This window comes from Erpetoichthys calabaricus, chromosome 9 (assembly GCF_900747795.2).
Source record: "Erpetoichthys calabaricus chromosome 9, fErpCal1.3, whole genome shotgun sequence".
Classification (NCBI taxonomy): Eukaryota; Metazoa; Chordata; class Cladistia; order Polypteriformes; family Polypteridae; genus Erpetoichthys; species Erpetoichthys calabaricus.
In genome coordinates, this window is record NC_041402.2 from 63116331 (window position 1) to 63135980 (window position 19650).

A 19650-nucleotide genomic window follows, 5' to 3' on the forward strand; every position below is an offset into this window, starting at 1 on the left:
CTGTTATCCGTCCATCAATCTGTTTTTTCAGAGAGCATGAAGCCTAACACAGCCATACTGGCACAATGTAGGAACCAACCTTGATTGGGTTCCCAATCCTTTACATGGCACAATCATACATATACTGTTCCTACAGTACATTCATTCATAACAGTCTCAAGATGCTGATTAACCTAATGCACATTTTTGTGAGTTCAGAGGAAAGTGGTGTACTCAAATTCCTATGTAATACACTGGGACAAGACAATAAACACATCAAAATTCCAGATCCCCAAATCGGTGAGGTAGCAGAGCTAACTCCTGTATCATCATGCCACCTCCAGTATTTGTGTATCATTAATGTCTAAAGATTTTGCAGATTTTTAGTAGAATGTTCAGTTTTTGTTGCTCTAATTTTAACCCTTTCGGCCCTGGATTTTCTGTTTTTATGGGAAAAATGATTTTGTGACATGTTCTACCTTTGGGTGTCTAGGAAATTCAAAAATGAAAAAAAAATATATATCACTATTAGTATCCAATAGCTGCCAAATACTTCAATCTTCTTGAGGAAATAAAATCGAAAGTGGTGCACACAATCCGGAAGGGTCCATTTTCACTTCCGTGTTTCACACACTGTATGTCAGTCTCTCCAGTTTGCACTCATAGTAGCACACCCGGTTCCAACGGCTACAAACGTACCTGTGCTTTACAAAAACGGCTGCATATATATGTACTAGTAATAGGATGTCAGGACCAAAAGGGTTAAAGAGATTTTGGAACTAATCATTAAATTCTTATTGAACTGGGAATGTATTGAATTATCCATCCATTTTCCCAACCTGCTGAATCCGAACACAGGGTCATGGGGGTCTGCTGGAGCCAACACAGGGCACAAGGCAGGAACCAATCCCGGGCAGGGTGCCAACCCACCGCAGGTATTGAATTATATACAAACAAATTATTGAAGCTCAAGTGACCTTGATGATGTTGCCCTCCTTTATGTTATAGTTCCCACTATTTTGGAAAGATGTTGAAAAGGTTCTTAAAATGATTAGTAGTGATGAGAGAGAACCCCGCTGAAATTATTTGTCTCGATTTCTGCAGAATCACACTTCACCAAACTTCTCAAAAATGCATTGAAGTCAATGGAGAAAGAGGAACTGAACTAGTTTTGAATTGATTATAATGGTGCAGTGGTCTTTTAAGTGTCCATGAGGGATAGGGAAAAGTCTGCCAACTACGCTGGACTGATTATTGTTGCCAAAAATGTGATCTCAGTTGTGAGACAGCACATCTCAATAGCTGAAATGGCATTTGTTTTGTTTTTCTTATGTTGTTGCAGCCCAATAATGGCCACATCAGCAACACTTTTACAGTAGGCATATACCTGAAAGTTCTGCGCATGAATGATATAACTCTGTGATGTCACACTGGCCTCGCAAAGCATCATGGGGCGTTTGGAAAAAAATGTTCACCTAAGCTAGCCACATAGCAAATTTCCAGGGAAATATTTGGTGAACAAGATCACCGGTGAACACACCATATTTGGTGTGAAAACCAATTTCGACAATCAACACAAATTCTTAGAACTGTAGAGCCTTAGCTCCCGAGATCAGGATTTGTAGACTGGCTAAATTCTGCATGTTTGTACTTGGCTTCACAAGTTTTCTAACCATATGCAATGGACATACTGTGCATATTTGATTGATTAGCACTTGTAAACTTGCCATGTCCTTAAGTACTATATGTCATTGATCTGTAACCAATAGATCTAGAGGGACTAAGATTATGTTCTCAGACTAATGTCCCAGAATATTTGCAATGTTTTTAGCACTGTGTTTAGGGTATTTTATGTGGAGAAGCTGTGAACTCATTATCTTATTTTCCAGTTCCAGTTTTTACAATAGTGTAAATAATTATATTGAGGGCTCACAATGAAGGGTCACACACACACACACACACACACACACACACACACACACACACACATATATATATATATATATATATATATATATATATATATATATATATATATATATATATATATATATATGCTTGAATGAATAACCATAAAATCAAAAAGCAGACCATACCAATTAAACAAGTTACATACTCTGCTTTGAGCCCACATATTATCCACGTGTGCGGACAGCTTTCAAAGCTTTATAAATGCTCACTTTTAACATATGATCCATATATCCCAACCCCCTGCTGCTTTTCCCCTGTGTTGCCAAGGAAGAGATTTGGTGATTAGCTGAGCATCTGGCTTGCAGTGCTTTGTGATTTACTCCATTGAAAATCATAGCTTCACATTCAACAGCAATTCTGTAGAATCCAGATAAGCATCTGTGTTTTTAAAGTAAATATTCAGATTTTTATTCAAATAATTAAAAAAATTTTACATGCTTCATTAAAAAATGTACTTACACAAATCAAATATACCCTAAGAGAAATAATGTAATGTGAATATATAATACACTAAAGATTTACCAGAACTCACCCTGCTGAAAATATAAAAAAATATAAAACACAATTCAAAATGATGTCATGTGTCACTTAAGTCTACATTTACAGGGCTTATTGCTGCAGCAGTTCCTTTCTAAATATACTGGCGTCACCATGGTAGGCACTCAGATGACCAGGGCAGAAACTCACACCTTAGACAAATTATGAAACAACAAAGATATTTATTTTTCCCAAAGGAATTTTTTTGTTCTCAAAAAAATCAGTATTAGGATTTCCAGTCTCAAAAGAGTTTAATAAAAGCAGTCTCACCAGACTCTTTTAAAGTCTTTTATCCCGAAATCCTCTTTATGTAGGACTGTGGTAGCTTTAATGCATAGTTGGAAGCTGATTTGACAGCCGTGGCTAGTGCAGAATTTCCCTTTCACTGGTTGGGCGTAAAATGACTTCTGGCTGATTTTGGAAAAGCAGTTTCAAAGTTAAGCAACTTGAAGTCACGGGGCAGATCTTTGGCCACATCAGTTTCACTGTATGGTTGTTATGTGGCTTTTCTCAGTAATGGCGGGAAATGTTGACTTCAAGTGGGAATACTGCAGAGCAACACCTGCTGGATATGCTATATTTAGAATAGAAAAAGTGCCAGAAGTATCTAATTTGGCTGAATCAATTTCTGTGACTGTAATGGTTGAGAAGCAATCAGAAGGTAATGGATATTGTAGGGAGTCTTATTTTAAGATGATGGCACATTATGCAACTTCTATTCATGCAGTATGTCAGATTTGCTGAGTGCATTTGCTGATCTTGTCACTTGGTCGTGTCAGCTTACTCAACTGAAAATTGCTGGCCATGTCACATTTACTTTGCTTGCACCTTTTTCTGACAGCCAATTATGAGCTGCCTGATGGAACATGTGCTCTATGAAGTGTTAACAAGTACAGAGAGTTCAGGCGCAATCTCTGCCCTTTTATATTTTCTTTTCTGTTGTGGTATGTAAAACTTGAGACATCAGACAGACAAGCTTCTCTTCTGTTTGTGAAGTCCAATGCTCTCCTGTTCTATATTCCTCATTGTTGCGTTATATGCATTATGCTTCCAGATGAGTATTAATTATTTGTCAGCTCTCATGCACACAAGCCTGTCCCTATGACTTGCATTAAGCTGCTATGATTTGAATTAAACTGTTAAACCCAAAAACTCTCATGACAGTGTTCTGTTGATAGCTAGCGAATAAACTAACATCATGCTGCAAAAAATTATTAATATTTCTATGTGCTTTGCCACTCTGTGTTAACTTATTCATAATCATGACTGGGGCGGAGCCTTCAACCAAAACATACAGTGGCATGTAAAGAAAAAGCCGTAAAGCCAGTTTTAGAACAAACTGAAACTGAAACATTAGTTGAAACAAGTGATAATGAGATAATGTGACCTGGTCATCAGATATTGGTATAGAAAGTGAAATAGATGTATCCAGGACTGTATGATTGAACTGCCGTAATATGCCTGGTGACTTAAGTCACGGAATGCTGCAGCGGGGTACAATACCTACATGGCAAAAGGTAAAATGATTGAGATATAGTGGAAGCACAAGAAAAGTGTGAGCCCCCTAAGCACTGTTCATAATGTAGCAACTGTCAATGTTTGTGTCTTAGAAATGTGGACGTCACTAAGTCTTGTGCTGTTGTAGCCTATAATAACCCAAAGATCAGATTGTGCAGATAGGGCGCTGACATTCTACCCTCTTGTATGCAAGTAACAAATAAAATATCTATAGAAAAATAAGAAAAACACACTTCTGGTATTCCAGTTGCAATGTCAGGCTGTGTGTTGGTGAGTGCTTTGAAACTTATGACATGAAGGACATGTACTAAAATCTTCATCAGTACAGTCGTGGACACTAGACATACCTTTCCTACTGTATTTATGTTGACATTTTAGTAAATACATGTTTCCTTTATATATAATAACATTGTTTCTTGTTGAAAAAAAATCATCGCTTTTGGTTAATTTATTCAGGAATGTACATAACACTAAGGAGGCTGCTGCTGACATTGCTTGCTTAAAACAAACATTCCATTATTTTATGATTGGTTTTTCAATAGTGAACACCATCACAAGGGGCTGTATAGGTAAAATTATTTACATAGCTTGTTTTCCCAGCTTTTAACAATTGACTATGTATTTGAAGATGCAGTTACCATAAATTCCAGAAAATCCCTACAAAGCACTTAAGAAAGTGAAGTGTGCACAGATATGCGGCAAATGTAATTCAATGAGAGAAAGAATGAACTCTCAAAAGTAAGAGTCAAAAAGAGTTGATACTATTATACAAAGGGGCATCTGGACCTAGAAATACTTTGGTGTCTGTGTGGACACATCACAACTTACAGCTGGAGTTTGTAAAGACTGGAGCCTGATGAATAACATTTAGGGTTGGGTAATGTACTGTGTATAAAATAAATAAAAGGAGGCTAAACATAGGCAATATAATGCACCAGTGAGGCCACATCTGGAATATTGTGTGTAGTTTTGCACTTCTTATGGAGAAGTGAGCTTGCAGTACCAGAACAATGGACATTTTAGAAAAGAGCTATTGGATTTAATTCCAGGACTATAGGCCATGAGCTAAGAGAAAAAGCAGAAAGTGTATATATTTTCATGTTAAGGAAGCAGGAGTTTTAGAATTGTGTAAGCTTGCTAGATACAACTTGCTTTTTAAAAATTATTCAGTTAGAACAAATGGTCAGATATGAAATGTGGGTAAGGGTAAATTTCATACCAATATCAGGAAAACATTTTTTCACACCGGCAATTGCAGGCATGTGGAAAATTGGTGAAGATGAATTGACCACCTCTCAGAACTTCAGGCCTCTACTTAACCATATTTTGAAAAATATTAGGTGACTATGAAGCAACAATACTATGGGTGGCTGAATGCTTGGTTCTCGTCCAAACTGTTTTTGTGTTCTTAATATTTTCAATAGCTCATCTATATATTAAACTTTAATATTACTACGTAATTGGGTAGCACAATGGCATAACCACACTTACAGTAGATTCCTGGTTAAGCCATTGTCTATGTGGATTCTGTGTTTTCTCTGTTTTCATGTGAATTTTCTAAAGGGATACTGTACTTCTATATTCCAGAGTCATGTAGGTTGTGGCATTTATAAATTCTCTTGACATGAGTGTGTTTGATTATCTGGGTGTGCCCAGTGATAGACAGAAATTTCATCTTAGGGTGAATGCATGTAATGTGGCTGCAATACTTCCCATTGTCCCTGCAATTAAATAAATAGGTAAGAAAATAAATTAAAAGGTTGTGTCTTAGTTATCTTATAGAGTGTAAGATGTCTTAATTCTTTGAAATATAATTCTGTGAACTAAAACATGATTGTGATGGTATGCTCTGTGAAAAAAAAAACTACATAAAAACAAAAATGTGTTTATGCTGTTTATATTCTTGAAGATGTTTTCTGGTTTACCTGTGATGTCTGCAGGTTTAGAAATTGGATTGGATTGGATGGATGGATGGACTGTGTAGGTACTTCATATTAATGAGCAAAGTTGTTTAAGGTGCCAGCTTAGATAGGCAGGTACTGTCTGAACATTGGCAGTAAGCAGAGTCGGCACTCTTTAAATTCCCTAGGAGGAGTTATGAAGTGGCTGATATTGCAGGGATATGTAGAATTACTTTATATTTTCTTTTTGTGTTGCTTTCCCTTTAAGATGGGATAGCCCATATCAGCCATTGCTTTGGTCTCATATCAAGATTTTTGGGGTATTTCTGGCAGCTGGTCATATTGTATATTTGGTGTCTCTCCTAGATATTGTGTCTGCTAAAGCCACTAACACATTTCACCATGTTTGAGTTCACTTCCCAGTATTGCTGGTCTGTGGCTGGTATTCTGTTTCCAGTGAGCGTGTCTATTTAATGCTGCACTTGAGGTACATGCAATCATTTTATTATACTTAAAAAATGAAGAGATGAGAACTGTCATACATTCAGACTAAAAGCATTGCAAACAAGGACACTTTAGTAAAATTCCTGTTGCTTTAGAGACATATTTTGTTTCATTCTCACGTAGTGCTCAAGGCAACAGGAGGAGCGTAGCGAGACTGGTTCATCTATACTGATTAATTCCTTCTTGCTTTCGAAAGGTGCTTCAGAAAAGGATTCAGTTGCAGACAAATGTTTGTCTTTGTCATGTAATTTTGTAAATTACACACATGAAAACTTGACGTGCTTTAGAGTATTGACTTACACAATAGCAGCACTGTGCATGCTCCTTGCAGAATTTCAAAGATACTAATAGCTCAAGGTGTTTTCTGACAACCCATAATACAGATTCCTGTAGTTTTGTGTCTTTTTATTTGAAAGGATTGTATCTACGCTTCTATTTTCTTTGGATTTAGAAACTCACAGCTGAGAAGTCATGTTGCATTTCTTACTGATGATTAATCATAGAAACGAACCCTTGGAAAACAATACAGCAGCATTTCTTAGTATATTAAAAAAAAAGAAAGTTTGGCCAACTAGCAATATAAACTTCAATTAAGGACAGAGATTCTTCTATCCTTATGAATCAAAAACAAACAAAGAGACAAGGCCACACTGAAAACCTGCAGCTCCTGTGGACCTCCCTAAAGGACTAAGCCTTGTCTTTATTTCCGATTACATTATTCATTATGTAGAACTTTTGGCTTTGGGTTAAATGTGTGAGCAAACAAGAAGAGGTAGTCTTTTCTTTTCTGATCAATGCTTTAGTATAAATTTGCAGTTTTATGAATTAATAATACAAATGGTAACTTGGAGTGGTGTTATATTTTTCAGGTTATTCTACAACGTTACTTTTCCAACCCACTCATCCAGTTTAGAGTTTCAGAGAGCTGGTGGCTGTTCTGGTGGCATTGGGCTTAAAGATACCCTGAACAGAATGCAAGTCCTTTTAAGGCCACACTGACACTCTAAATAATATACACATACAGGATCATTTTACGGCATAACGTTATCCCCACAGCAATTAAAATGAGCCCTTGATGAGCTGTAGTATACAGTATATTACCATCATTCTATCTCTTAATCCTTCAGATGGGTTTTTATGCTGTAATAATACAGTATGTAATACATCCATCCATTCATTTTCATTTCATGGTCTCAAGGAGCTGGATCCTATTCTAGTAGCATTTTTTCATAAGCCAAGAACAAACCCTGGATCAGACACCAGCACGTCACAGTCTATATACACCATAACACAAATACACTTATCAACAAGTATAAACAAGTAATACGCTTTAACAATCAGCAGTAAAGTGTTTCTAAAATTTCTTTTATTTTCTCAGATGGTCACCAGAATGATAAAAGTGTGCATTTTGTAATTTTTGGATGTTTGCCAGAGTTTTTCTGTAGGAGCAAACAATAAAATGATTAGTTTCCAGATTCAGTGTTGTTTTGTTTTCTATCAGGTTTTTAGTCTACAATCACAAAACACCTGATGGTATGAAATACTGTACTATTTATGCCAAATCGAAATAAATAAAATGTCAATTATGAAATAAATAATTACAGGATAAACTACAGTGATGTATGCAAATGAGTCATTAAATTATGAAAAACTTCATAATTAAATACCAGTCCATTAACTATTATGAAATACAATGTCATTATTTTATTTTGGTTCAAAAATGTACTTGCCTTATCCTTAATTGTAGGTTTTATTTCAAATGGCTTTGTTTTTAAAAACTTTCTATTTAACTTTTTCAAATGGCTCATTTAAAACCAGCACTGTTCACTTGAGAAGGTCACTTTTCATGATGGTTTTGTCATTTGCCAATAAAGACAACGAAAAACAGAGTGAGGCTCTTCTTATTGGTTAATCCTTTGTCTGTTGTTTGCTTTTTCTACCAAGGAATTTTAAGGCTACTTGCCTTCCAACTGACAAAGATGTGATGCTAGTTAGGAGTTCTGATAGTTTTTCAGACAAAATAGAAAGAGCTCATTTAACACAGGATGCTATACAGAGACCAACTGACAATATATTGCAAATGCACAGACAGACAGGTTCTCTTCAAAAAGTTAATGAAGAAGTCCTTAGTAGTTTAAGACCTGTAGATGATTAACCCAAATGAAAAGATTCAGCCCGTTGGTCTTCATTGACACCAGACAAAGTAACACAAAGTAACACATGGCTATTCAGAAATCTGTTTTTTCGCAAATCCCATTGTTAAATAAAAATGGTCTTTAAAAATAAGGTCAATTGTAAAATAAAAGCTGTAATTAAATGTAAGTTAACTAAATTGTAAAACCAAATCAAAATGATGAAATTGTATTTCATAATATTTAGATGGCTTTTATTTAATTACGTGTTTTTCTAACAATTTAAAGACTCATTTGTATATATCACTGGGCTTTTTGACATGATTATTTATTTCATAATTGCCTTTTTATTAATTTCATTTTGGCACAAAATGGTATTATATATGAGCCTTTATTTCAAATAATGTGTGCATTCATTCAATTCATTTTAGTTAATCATTCAATTACTATTAATGTTCAAGTGATCAATTAAATAAATTTGTCGACTTCTAATAACAAGACCACAGGCAAAATGTTAGGGTGTCAACTGGACCACCTTGTTTACTTCTTTGATAAAAGAATTAAATAATAAATGCACGATGGTTCAAAAATAGAACATCCATCCATCCATCCATCCATTGTCTCCCGCTTATCCGAGGTCGGGTCGCGGGGGCAGCAGCTTGAGCAGAGATGCCCAGACTTCCCTCTCCCCGGCCACTTCTTCTAGCTCTTCCGGGAGAATCCCAAGGCGTTCCCAGGCCAGTCGAGAGACATAGTCCCTCCAGCGTGTCCTGGGTCTTCCCCGGGGCCTCCTCCCGGTTGGACATGCCCGGAACACCTCACCAGGGAGGCGTCCAGGAGGCATCCTGATCAGATGCCCGAGCCACCTCATCTGACTCCTCTCGATGCGGAGGAGCAGCGGCTCTACTCTGAGCCCCTCCCGGATGACTGAGCTTCTCACCCTATCTTTAAGGGAAAGCCCAGACACCCTGCGGAGGAAACTCATTTCAGCCGCTTGTATTCGCGATCTCGTTCTTTCGGTCACTACCCATAGCTCATGACCATAGGTGAGGGTAGGAACATACATCGACTGGTAAATTGAGAGCTTCGCCTTGCGGCTCAGCTCCTTTTTCACCACGACAGACCGATGCAATGCCCGCATTACTGCGGATGCCGCACCGATCCGCCTGTCGATCTCACGCTCCATTCTTCCCTCACTCGTGAACAAGACCCCAAGATACTTGAACTCCTCCACTTGGGGCAGGATCTCGCTACCAACCCTGAGAGGGCACTCCACCCTTTTCCGGCTGAGGACCATGGTCTCGGATTTGGAGGTGCTGATTCTCATCCCAGCCGCTTCACACTCGGCTGCGAACCGATCCAGAGAGAGCTGAAGATCACGGCCTGATGAAGCAAACAGGACAACATCATCTGCAAAAAGCAGTGACCCAATCCTGAGCCCACCAAACTGGACCCCCTCAACACCCTGGCTGCGCCTAGAAATTCTGTCCATAAAAGATATGAACAGAATCGGTGACAAAGGGCAGCCCTGGCGGAGTCCGACTCTCACTGGAAACGGGTTCGACTTACTGCCGGCAATGCGGACCAAGCTCTGGCACCGATCGTACAGGGACTGAACAGCCCTTATCAGGGGGGCTGGTACCCCATACTCTCGGAGTACCCCCCACAGGATTCCCCGAGGGACACGGTCGAATGCCTTTTCTAAGTCCACAAAACACATGTAGACTGGTTGGGCAAACTCCCATGCACCCTCCAGGACCCTGCTAAGGGTATAGAGCTGGTCCACTGTTCCGCGACCAGGACGAAAACCACACTGTTCCTCCTGAATCCGAGGCTCGACTATTCGACGGACCCTCCTCTCCAGGACCCCTGAATAGACTTTTCCAGGGAGGCTGAGGAGTGTGATCCCTCTGTAGTTGGAACACACCCTCCGATCCCCCTTCTTAAAGAGGGGGACCACCACCCCGGTCTGCCAATCCAGAGGCACTGTCCCTGATGTCCATGCGATGTTGCAGAGGCGTGTCAGCCAAGACAGTCCTACAACATCCAGAGCCTTGAGGAACTCCGGGCGTATCTCATCCACCCCCGGGGCCCTACCACCAAGGAGTTTTTTGACCACCTCGGTGACCTCAGTCCCAGAGATGGGGGAGCCCACCTCTGAGTCCCCAGGCTCTGCTTCCTCATTGGAAGGCATGTTAATGGGATTGAGGAGGTCTTCAAAGTATTCCCCCCACCGACCCACAACATCCCGAGTCGAGGTCAGCAGCGCACCATCCCCACCATATACAGTGTTGACACTGCACTGCTTCCCCTTCCTGAGACGCCGGATGGTGGACCAGAATCTCCTCGAAGCTGTCCGAAAGTCATTCTCCATGGCCTCCCCAAACTCCTCCCACGCCCGAGTTTTTGCCTCAGCAACCACCAAAGCCGCATTCCGCTTGGCCTGCCGGTACCTATCAGCTGCCTCCGGGGTCCCACAGGACAAAAGAAATAGAAACAGAAATCAATAAAGCCATTGGCTACTATAATGTTTCCTTATTAGGTTTGTCAGGCTTGTCGTTGGACTTCCTTCCCGTAGGTGGGTCGTCTTTCAAGTGAGCCACGTCTTCCACCTTTCAGGGGTGTCCTCTTTTTATAGCTCCTGGACTGGAAGGGGCGGAGTTAGTTGCTCTCACTAGGTGATGCCTCTGGGCTGTGAGAGGAAAAGGAGACACCTTAATTAGCAGTTACGCCTCCTAGTGTCCCTGGGTGGTAGTGGTTACCTTTTAGGACCAGGGAAGGTGCCTCTGACACAAATAAGTGAAAGTATATTAGAATACTGAGAAAAATACTAGTCTATTGACACCTACCACTTTTCACATTTGAAAGTCACATTTTTAAGTATGTGACCAGGGTTGTATTTGGAGTCCATGGGCCCCTGGGGTTAAGAACACATCAGGCTCCCCCACTTCCAACACCTGTCTCCAGTAAGAGCCAGCCAACAGACACATCAAATAAATATGTATTATTCAACCCAATGTCAATGTTTATTTGACATTAAAGGACATCAAACATAATCTAATATATACAATGTTATACTAGCTGAATAGACAACACATACAGTACTACATAATTTGCAGAAGTAAGAGCTGTGATGGGATTAGTGTACTTTGTAATATACAGTAAGAACTGGCAATTGAGGAAATGCACATTAGACCAAACATGCTTTGCATTCAATATTATAATACAAATACAGTCAAACCATGTGATAACATGCACCATACTACAGGTTAAATCCCATTACAACGAAATGCCAAGAACCTAAAAAAATGTTGTAATGAAAATTTTGTAGTAATGAGATTCTATTTTTGTTGATTTAACTTGCGTTCAGGCGTTGGCAATCATTTCAATAGCTTCTTTCATGTTAGTTTTCAACTCCTCCTGTCTACAAGTTACGCTGCCGAGAATTTTTTTCAGCATTTTCCTTGCGATAATACACTACAGGGCCCAAATGATGCCCAAATCCAATGGCTGAAGCACTATCTAAATGTTTAAGCATGCTATTGGCAGCACCGTTATCAGTCAGAAGCAGAATATTCCTTTAATTCTTCTTCATATTGTGAGGTGTCTGAAGCGCGATTGCAGCATCTATAGAAGATTGTTTGTCCGTTGCCGGGGCAGGGCAACCACAGGCTCACTCCGCTGCAGCAGAATTCCATGGAAGAAAATCCAAAAACATTGCGGTCACGCTATAAGCCAGGTGAGTGGCCATGTAATACTGTTCCCTGCATTTATAATGTTCCTTGCATCACCCATCGAAATCTTTTGGAGTTGCATCAACTGCAAGCCGCTGCAGTGCTGTGAGCCTGCAGTTGCCCCGTCAATGGATAAACAGTCTTCTACAGACACGGTGATCTTACTTTGGGACGATCTTCGGCATAATTATTTATTATTTATAATTATTTTTAATTATTTATTATTCTTATTATTCTTATTATTATTAAAAGAGTTTAGAAACCTCACAACTGGGACTTTGCTTTTTCTTGAATGAGTAGTACACTAATAGGAATGTTTCTTGAACAAGCATCTGCCATTTCTATTGGAGGGTGACAATGAGTTAAACTCCAATGGATGTTTTAAAAATGTTGATGAGCAATAAGCAAAATGTATCACTGAAAACCATAGAAAACAAACACAACAAAAAAACAATTTGAGGAAAGTTCGAAGAAAGAGAAAAATTTACAATGTTTGTGTTCAGGGATCATTGTGCACAACTGAGCTGCAACCACAGAACTAACTGCTCTGTGGATGATTCATTCAGGCATTTCACGGTCTTTTGGGCATTTCTTTGTAATGAAAGTATCTGCTGAATGTATTTCGTAGTAACGAGATTTCTATAGACTCGTGTCACTGTCGGGACCGTAAAAATACTTTGTAGTAATGAAAATTTCGTTGTAACGATATTTGTTGTAACGGAATTTCACCTGTAATATGAACTGGGAAAAAAGCCTTCCTTCTCCACAAGCAATCACCAAATCACAGTTGCTAGTTCAGTCCAAGACTGTTCTCACTAAAGCCGAACAAACAGTGGCCATCAGTATTATCTCAGTTTAATATGTTAACTTAACAATCACTAGGTCTTAAAACAGTAGAAAAGTCAACCATGGAAGGGGACGCAAAATCCTTATCACTGCATCTGTGTTCAGTTTCCAAGACTTAAGAGGGCCCCCTGAACCTTGGCCCTTATTGAGCTGGCCGTTGTTCGAAATTCTTCACTTTCAGCAGTACCTCAATTAGATTACCCTTACCAGACAATTCAAATGGGGGGCAGTGCACATCACGGAAAACACAGCTGCGAACAGAAATTTGCAGTGACACATGCTGTATTATCTCAGTGCACTGAACCTGCTTTGTCCATTAAGGAGTCATGGCGTCCCAGATCCTTCCTCCACTAAATCTAATGTTCTCTTTTCATAGTGTTTTAGTACACTATATACTTTATATGCAAAACCTAAAAGGTTAAAACAAAACAGGACAAATGTTTTGGCAACCAAGAATGTCTAAATTCAGGCTACTGGAAATGTGGTAACTGCAATCTTACATAGACGTAAACCTAAAAAATGTTTGCTGGCAGAAACAGATAATGTTAAAGCCTGTTAGCATTCACGAGCAGTGTATATTTATATTGTGATCATAAACTAGAATTCCAGGAGGCAAAACAGTTAATTTGGTTTTAAATGAACTGTAATTATTTTATATATTGGATGATCTTTGCTAATTGCCATTCCACATTTAGCAAAATGATAGATCTTGAAATATGAGGGTTTGTTATCATTTTTCTCGAATTTAGTCCAGCAATAGCATGCTTCCTGTATACTATAGGTAAATTGGCATTAGTTAGGCAATGCCATTTACACATTTGACAGTATGTAGCTCACAAAGTGATGATAAATGCTAAATTTATCTTTTACCTCTTGCTAGAATGTTCTTGCAATAAAACAAAATCAGATTACATTGAAAATCTCTGTGTGCTTAGTAGTACAAGACCAGTCTGTGCTCCATTTTATTTTTTTTTGCTGAATTTTAGAAACTCAGAAGAAACTCCCTTGGAAGCTGATAATGCATTTTAGCACACTCATTACTATCTGAAAATGGATCAATGCAATCACGAAACAACAATTCTATCCTTAAGTCAAATTGGTTATAGTGTGTAAGAGCTCAAGATCTGCCATTATCATTATCTGCTGCCTGATGACTGTTTACTTGTTTGTGCAAAAGTTGATCATAGTACTATTAATCATTAGGTAACCGCTATGAACAATAAGGTTTACAATACAGAGTGAAAAACTCTGCATCCTTAGTTAGTTATTTATTTGTAACATGAGAAAGCATTGTAAAGGGGTTCAAATGCTATTCAATCTCAAGTTGTAATGGATTTACATTTTTATGCATCCCTGAAGGTGTTCTTTTGATTTCTGATATGATGTCTCTGTGTGTGCACATGTCAGCTAGTGCATCCATGTGTGTTTCTGCATTTGTGAATTGCATAAATTGTGACAACTATGACAACTACTAAGTTTGGTATTCTTATTACTAAGCTAACTAAAAAGATTACAATATGCAAGCTTTCGAGGCAACTTAGGCCCCTTCTTCAGGCAAGATGTAATAACGAAGGGGCCTGAGTTGCCTCGAAAGCTTGCATATTGTAATCTTTATAGTTAGTCAATAAAAGGTGTAATTTTGCTTGACTTCTCACTACATTCATAATGGCTAACAAGGTACAACACCCTAGTACTGCTATTACTATGCAAAAATGCAATAAAGCCTATTATTTTTAAGCAAATGTACATTTAACTTTTAACCTATTAAAGAAAGAGTTCTTTTGTTTCTACAGAAAGTGTCCTAAAATTATTTTTACAAAAATCTTTTTCAGATAAATGTTCTAAAAATCATTTACAAATCCCTGTGGTCATATTACATTTACTATGGAGAAAGGTTATGCTGTTACTCTTAGATGTGTCTCTTATGTAAGGGGGAAACATTGACACCATTTACTGAAATGCAGCATAATAATCTGCTGATCTCAAAGCTTGAGAAGAAAAGTGCATTTTATATACATAATATGTAAAATGTCTGCCAGGGTTCACACTGTTCTTTTGTTATGCAAAGGAACTACTAAAAAAAGTTTTCTGATGCCTGTTTACTCTTTATAGAAATGCTTTGAAACATGACCATGGAAATTATACATAGCCATGGCTTGGTGTACGTGATCTCACACACACTTTAACATTTAAATGCACAAATCACAATCTAGGAACACAGAGAAAACTGTAAAGCCTTACTTTACCTTAATTGCTGGAAGCACATAGGAAAGGAGCTTCACATTTCAGTTCCTTAAGTCTTAAGACTGGAGTCGACACACTGGCCTAATACAGAAATCCAGTTATAGGTTGGTTCATAAAAAAATCCCTTTCTAGGAATAATTATCAGTTTCTTTTACTTTTTATATGCTCTCTGAGTTGCCAAAGTCTTGAAAATACAAAACAAATGATGCTATAAAGAATATTTGATGAAAATTTCCACATTCTGTTTCTTAAGAGATTTTGTCTGATTCATTTGCGTAGAAAATGTCTATTTTAAAATAAAAATTAACTGCCCCTTTTAACCATTCTGGCAGGTATAACAGCATTCAAGAAACAGACCAAAAATCTTTAAGTGTAAATTAAGAATGATTTATATTTACCCCAAAACATGAAGTGATATAAGTGACTGATCTTCCTTAGTAGAATTTAATTTGCAAGGATCTATACTCAGTGTGGGTAGCACTGCTGCCTCGCAGTAAGGAGACCTGGGTTCACTTCCCGGATCCTCCCTGTGTGGAGTTTGCATGTTCTCCCCGTGTCTGCATGGGTTTCCTCTGGGTACTCCAGTTTCCTCCCACAGTCCAAAGACATGCAGGTTAGGTGCATTGGCGATCCTAAATTGTCCCTAGTGTGTGTGCTTGGTGTGTTGGTGTGTGTGTGCATGCCCTGCGGTGGGCTGGCGCTCTGCCCGGGGTTTGTTTCCTGCCATGTTGGCTGGGATTGGCTCCAACAGACCCCTGTGACCCTGTAGTTAGGATAAAGTGGGTAGGATAATGGATGGATACTCAGTATGTGTTTGTAGTATGTGTTGTCTATTACTATTGTGACTAGTAAGAGGTGATCAGCATGATATGAGATGAAATTGTTTGGCCCAAGGCATTTGGAATCATTTATTCACTAAAAAATACAAGGATCTGCAAACTCTCTCATCCTCCATCCCACTATACTGTTCTTTTCATTGCCAAGGGGATGCCTGGAGCAGGCAGAGTTCCTGTCTTCTTCAAAAACACACTGCCATCCATATTTAACTTTTTATATCCTCCAACAGGGATGTAAGTGGAACAGGAGGTCCTAATAGTGCCCTTTGAGACCTTCCTGGGCCATGCCGGACTCTTCACATTTGCAGCTTCCCTTTCCAGGCACAACTTGCTACTGTTTTCCTGCAATGAGAAATAGACTAATCTAAGGCACCTGGAATTTTCAAGCCCCTTTCTAGTGGTCTTCCCAGAAACACCCAGAACAATATGTGCCAGGAGACAGACTGCATTGTGATACTGTACAGAATCCCTAAAAGGAAATAACTAAATTATATAAACTGCAAAGCTGGTGGTTTTACAAAAGGGAAATTTCACATGTTACGAAATATTTTTTTTGTTTAGTTGTCAGCAGTTTTCCTTAGGAGATGAACGTTGTACAAATGTCTGTAAAGTAAGAATCCATACACGTAAATGACATTCTAAAAATGTTCACAGTGTATATTTTAGAAAGTAATGAAATAATTTTTTCTTTTATTCTTTTTTGTTTTTTCGCAGGTTCTGGAACCACTTTGTGCACCACAGACCCTTTCCTGTACATTTCCCTTTTAATCTTGCATAGCCTTTTCTCCATGGTAGTGAATCACTGATAGACTCTGGACAAGAAAACAACAATCCTCAATTTTTTTTTTCCACTTATATACCGTCTACAAAGGGATATGAAAGATAATGGGACACCATTGTGTAGGATAAACTAAGCAAGGAAAAATAAGTAAACTTACAAACTGTGATTTACTGGAGGCCTACTGCCTTGAAGCCGGATATAAAGGAACTAGAAGCATGATGAAAACAGAATTTGTGTGAAACCAAGCTTCACGACTGTGGGAAACCTAGTGTTGCACAAAGCCAACGTTCACAAAACGATGCATCTCCTTTCCAAATACTAAAGTGTCAAGCCCTGCTGTGTGCATGGCATCTATTATTTAAATTATTGTAAGTAAAACTATTTTCCTTTGTAATTTTTTTCTGCTTTATTTTTTGCACGAACTGTTGAGCAGTTAGCCATTCTTTTACATGTCAAACAAAATGAAGTACGGGAGAAAGAGAAGAATATTTATGTAGATTGTGTGTTCTAGGATTAATCTTTCCAGGCATTTTATGTTATATATAAAATATGACCTTCTAATATATTTTGATTAAATAAGGCACACCTTATCATAGTTACTATCCACCATCAATAATGTTTATTTTTATTAAAGATGGTAAACAAGGTATGACATTCATTTATAAACAGTATTGGTATATTGCCAACACCAATTGAAATAAAGGATTTTGAAATAAATTGGATGGTCTTCTGTCTGATATTTATAAGGAAAACAATTCTGGAATTATAATACCGGCAAGTTCATTATGGAGCAAACATTTGAGAAGGTGATGACAAAGTGGGTCTGCTTACATAGTGAAGAGAAAACTGTTTGTGCATAAGCAACGAATTGGTGAATTATTGGATGACAAGACCACATTTTGCTATAACAGATTTTAAAAGGAAAAGGTAAGTTTCATAGTAATTACTAGATCAGATGTTATTGTATCATTTTCATAATCTCAGTAAGTAGCTTTACTAAATTGTTTGCAGATATAATTCCTCAATATATTTATTTTTAAGTGTTACCCAAAATGTTTTTGTAATTAAATTTTCACTGCAAGACATTTCCTCCTTTGGTTGACTATATCTAAATATCGCTGACTTTACAAACATCGTATGAAGGACGTTCAAAAAGTTTCTGCACTTTTTTTTTAACTGTTTATTAAGAATTTCAAAAACAAATGACATCACTTTTCTACATAGTCACCATCCTTTGCGATGCAATTTTCCCAGCGTTGTACTAACTTTTTAATGCCCAATTACTACTCCTCCCGCCTTCACCGCTTCCAACAAAAATATAAAAGTGCAGAAATGTTTTGAACGTCTCTTGTATAATTTGTACAACAACAACAACAATTTATTTTTTCTATAGCCCAAAATCACACAAGGAATGCCTCGATGGGCCTAATTAGGCCCTGGTTTTTAACAGCCCCACAGCCTTGGCTCTTTAAGAGGACAAGAAAAAACTCCCAACAAAATGAACCTTGTAGGAAAAAAATGAAAGAAATCTTGGGAAAGGCAATTCAGAGGAAGACCCCCATCCAGGTAGGTTGGGTGTACAATGGGTATCAAAAATTTGGTAAATACAATGCACAAAACAGAACACAAGTAATCCTCTTCACAGAGCTAGATGGCCAGTCTATCATTTCCACCTCAGAAATACAATATATTAGTGCAAACTACAAGGTAAAATGCAAGAACAGATTATACCAGTCATCTAAAATCACAATAAAGAAGATGTGTGAAAATCAAATGCAGATCAAGAAACGAAAACTCTCAGAACCATTCAAGACTGACAGTTTAAAGTGAATAACTTTTTGTGTTGTATGGCAAATTACAGAAAAACATGTAGAACATTTAAATTCAGCAAACATACATTTTAATATTTTTTAACAAACCATTTCATTGCTGTTTATTTCATTATCACTGTTCACTTTGACTTGCATTTTACTGTTCACTGTTTTTTGAGACTGACTCATTAAACCATTTATCACTGTGAGTGAGATACCCAAACTGTTATAATATGTTGTTGTGGAATTTTGGAGTATTTGTATTATTTTACCAAAATGCTCCTTTTTAAACTGGTCCTGAAAATTGATAGAGGTTTCTTTAACTTACCATTATATTAACCAGGATTGGGGTCAAATCATGAATAAACTCACCAATTCTAAAACAACCAAGGAGAAACCTATAGGAATCAGAATTGGAATTGAACTGTAATTTCACAAAGCTGAATATAATTTAAGGAAATTCTGTCTGAGATTACATGTAGTGATACATACTTCCAATAGTGAATATAATGAAATGTTAAAAGTACCTTTCACATGCTATTTGATGCATGAAGAACTAAATTGGATAAAAATCTGAATTTGAGGTTGACGATCAAGGAACGAGGAGTGATCAGTATAATAGTAGAAACAAGACACAGACAGAAATCTGCACCAATGTATTGTTTCTACTTGTAAAGAATTACTTGATTATGCTGTTTATGGTCTTGCTGCTATGTTGTAATACATGATGCCTCTAACCTTAAAACGCAGTTTGTATTGATACATTCATTGATACATTAATGTTCATTCATTCATATATGTCAGATCTTGTTTGCATTACATGTTCAACTCTCAGGCCTAGGTTTCTTGTCAGCAG

General features: G+C 37.9%; 1 protein-coding gene across 1 annotated transcript in view; it reads left to right on the forward strand.

Annotated features, from left to right (window-relative positions):
- The window catches only part of vstm2b (V-set and transmembrane domain containing 2B), a 79586-nt gene extending 61886 nt beyond the window's left edge, over positions 1-17700 (forward strand). Inside the window, exon 5 of the mRNA XM_028809663.2 lies at positions 16917-17700. Within this exon, the coding sequence (XP_028665496.1) occupies positions 16917-17008 (92 nt within the window). The 3' untranslated portion in view covers positions 17009-17700. The remainder of the gene's footprint in view (positions 1-16916) is intronic.
- The last annotated feature ends 1950 nt before the right edge of the window (positions 17701-19650 follow it).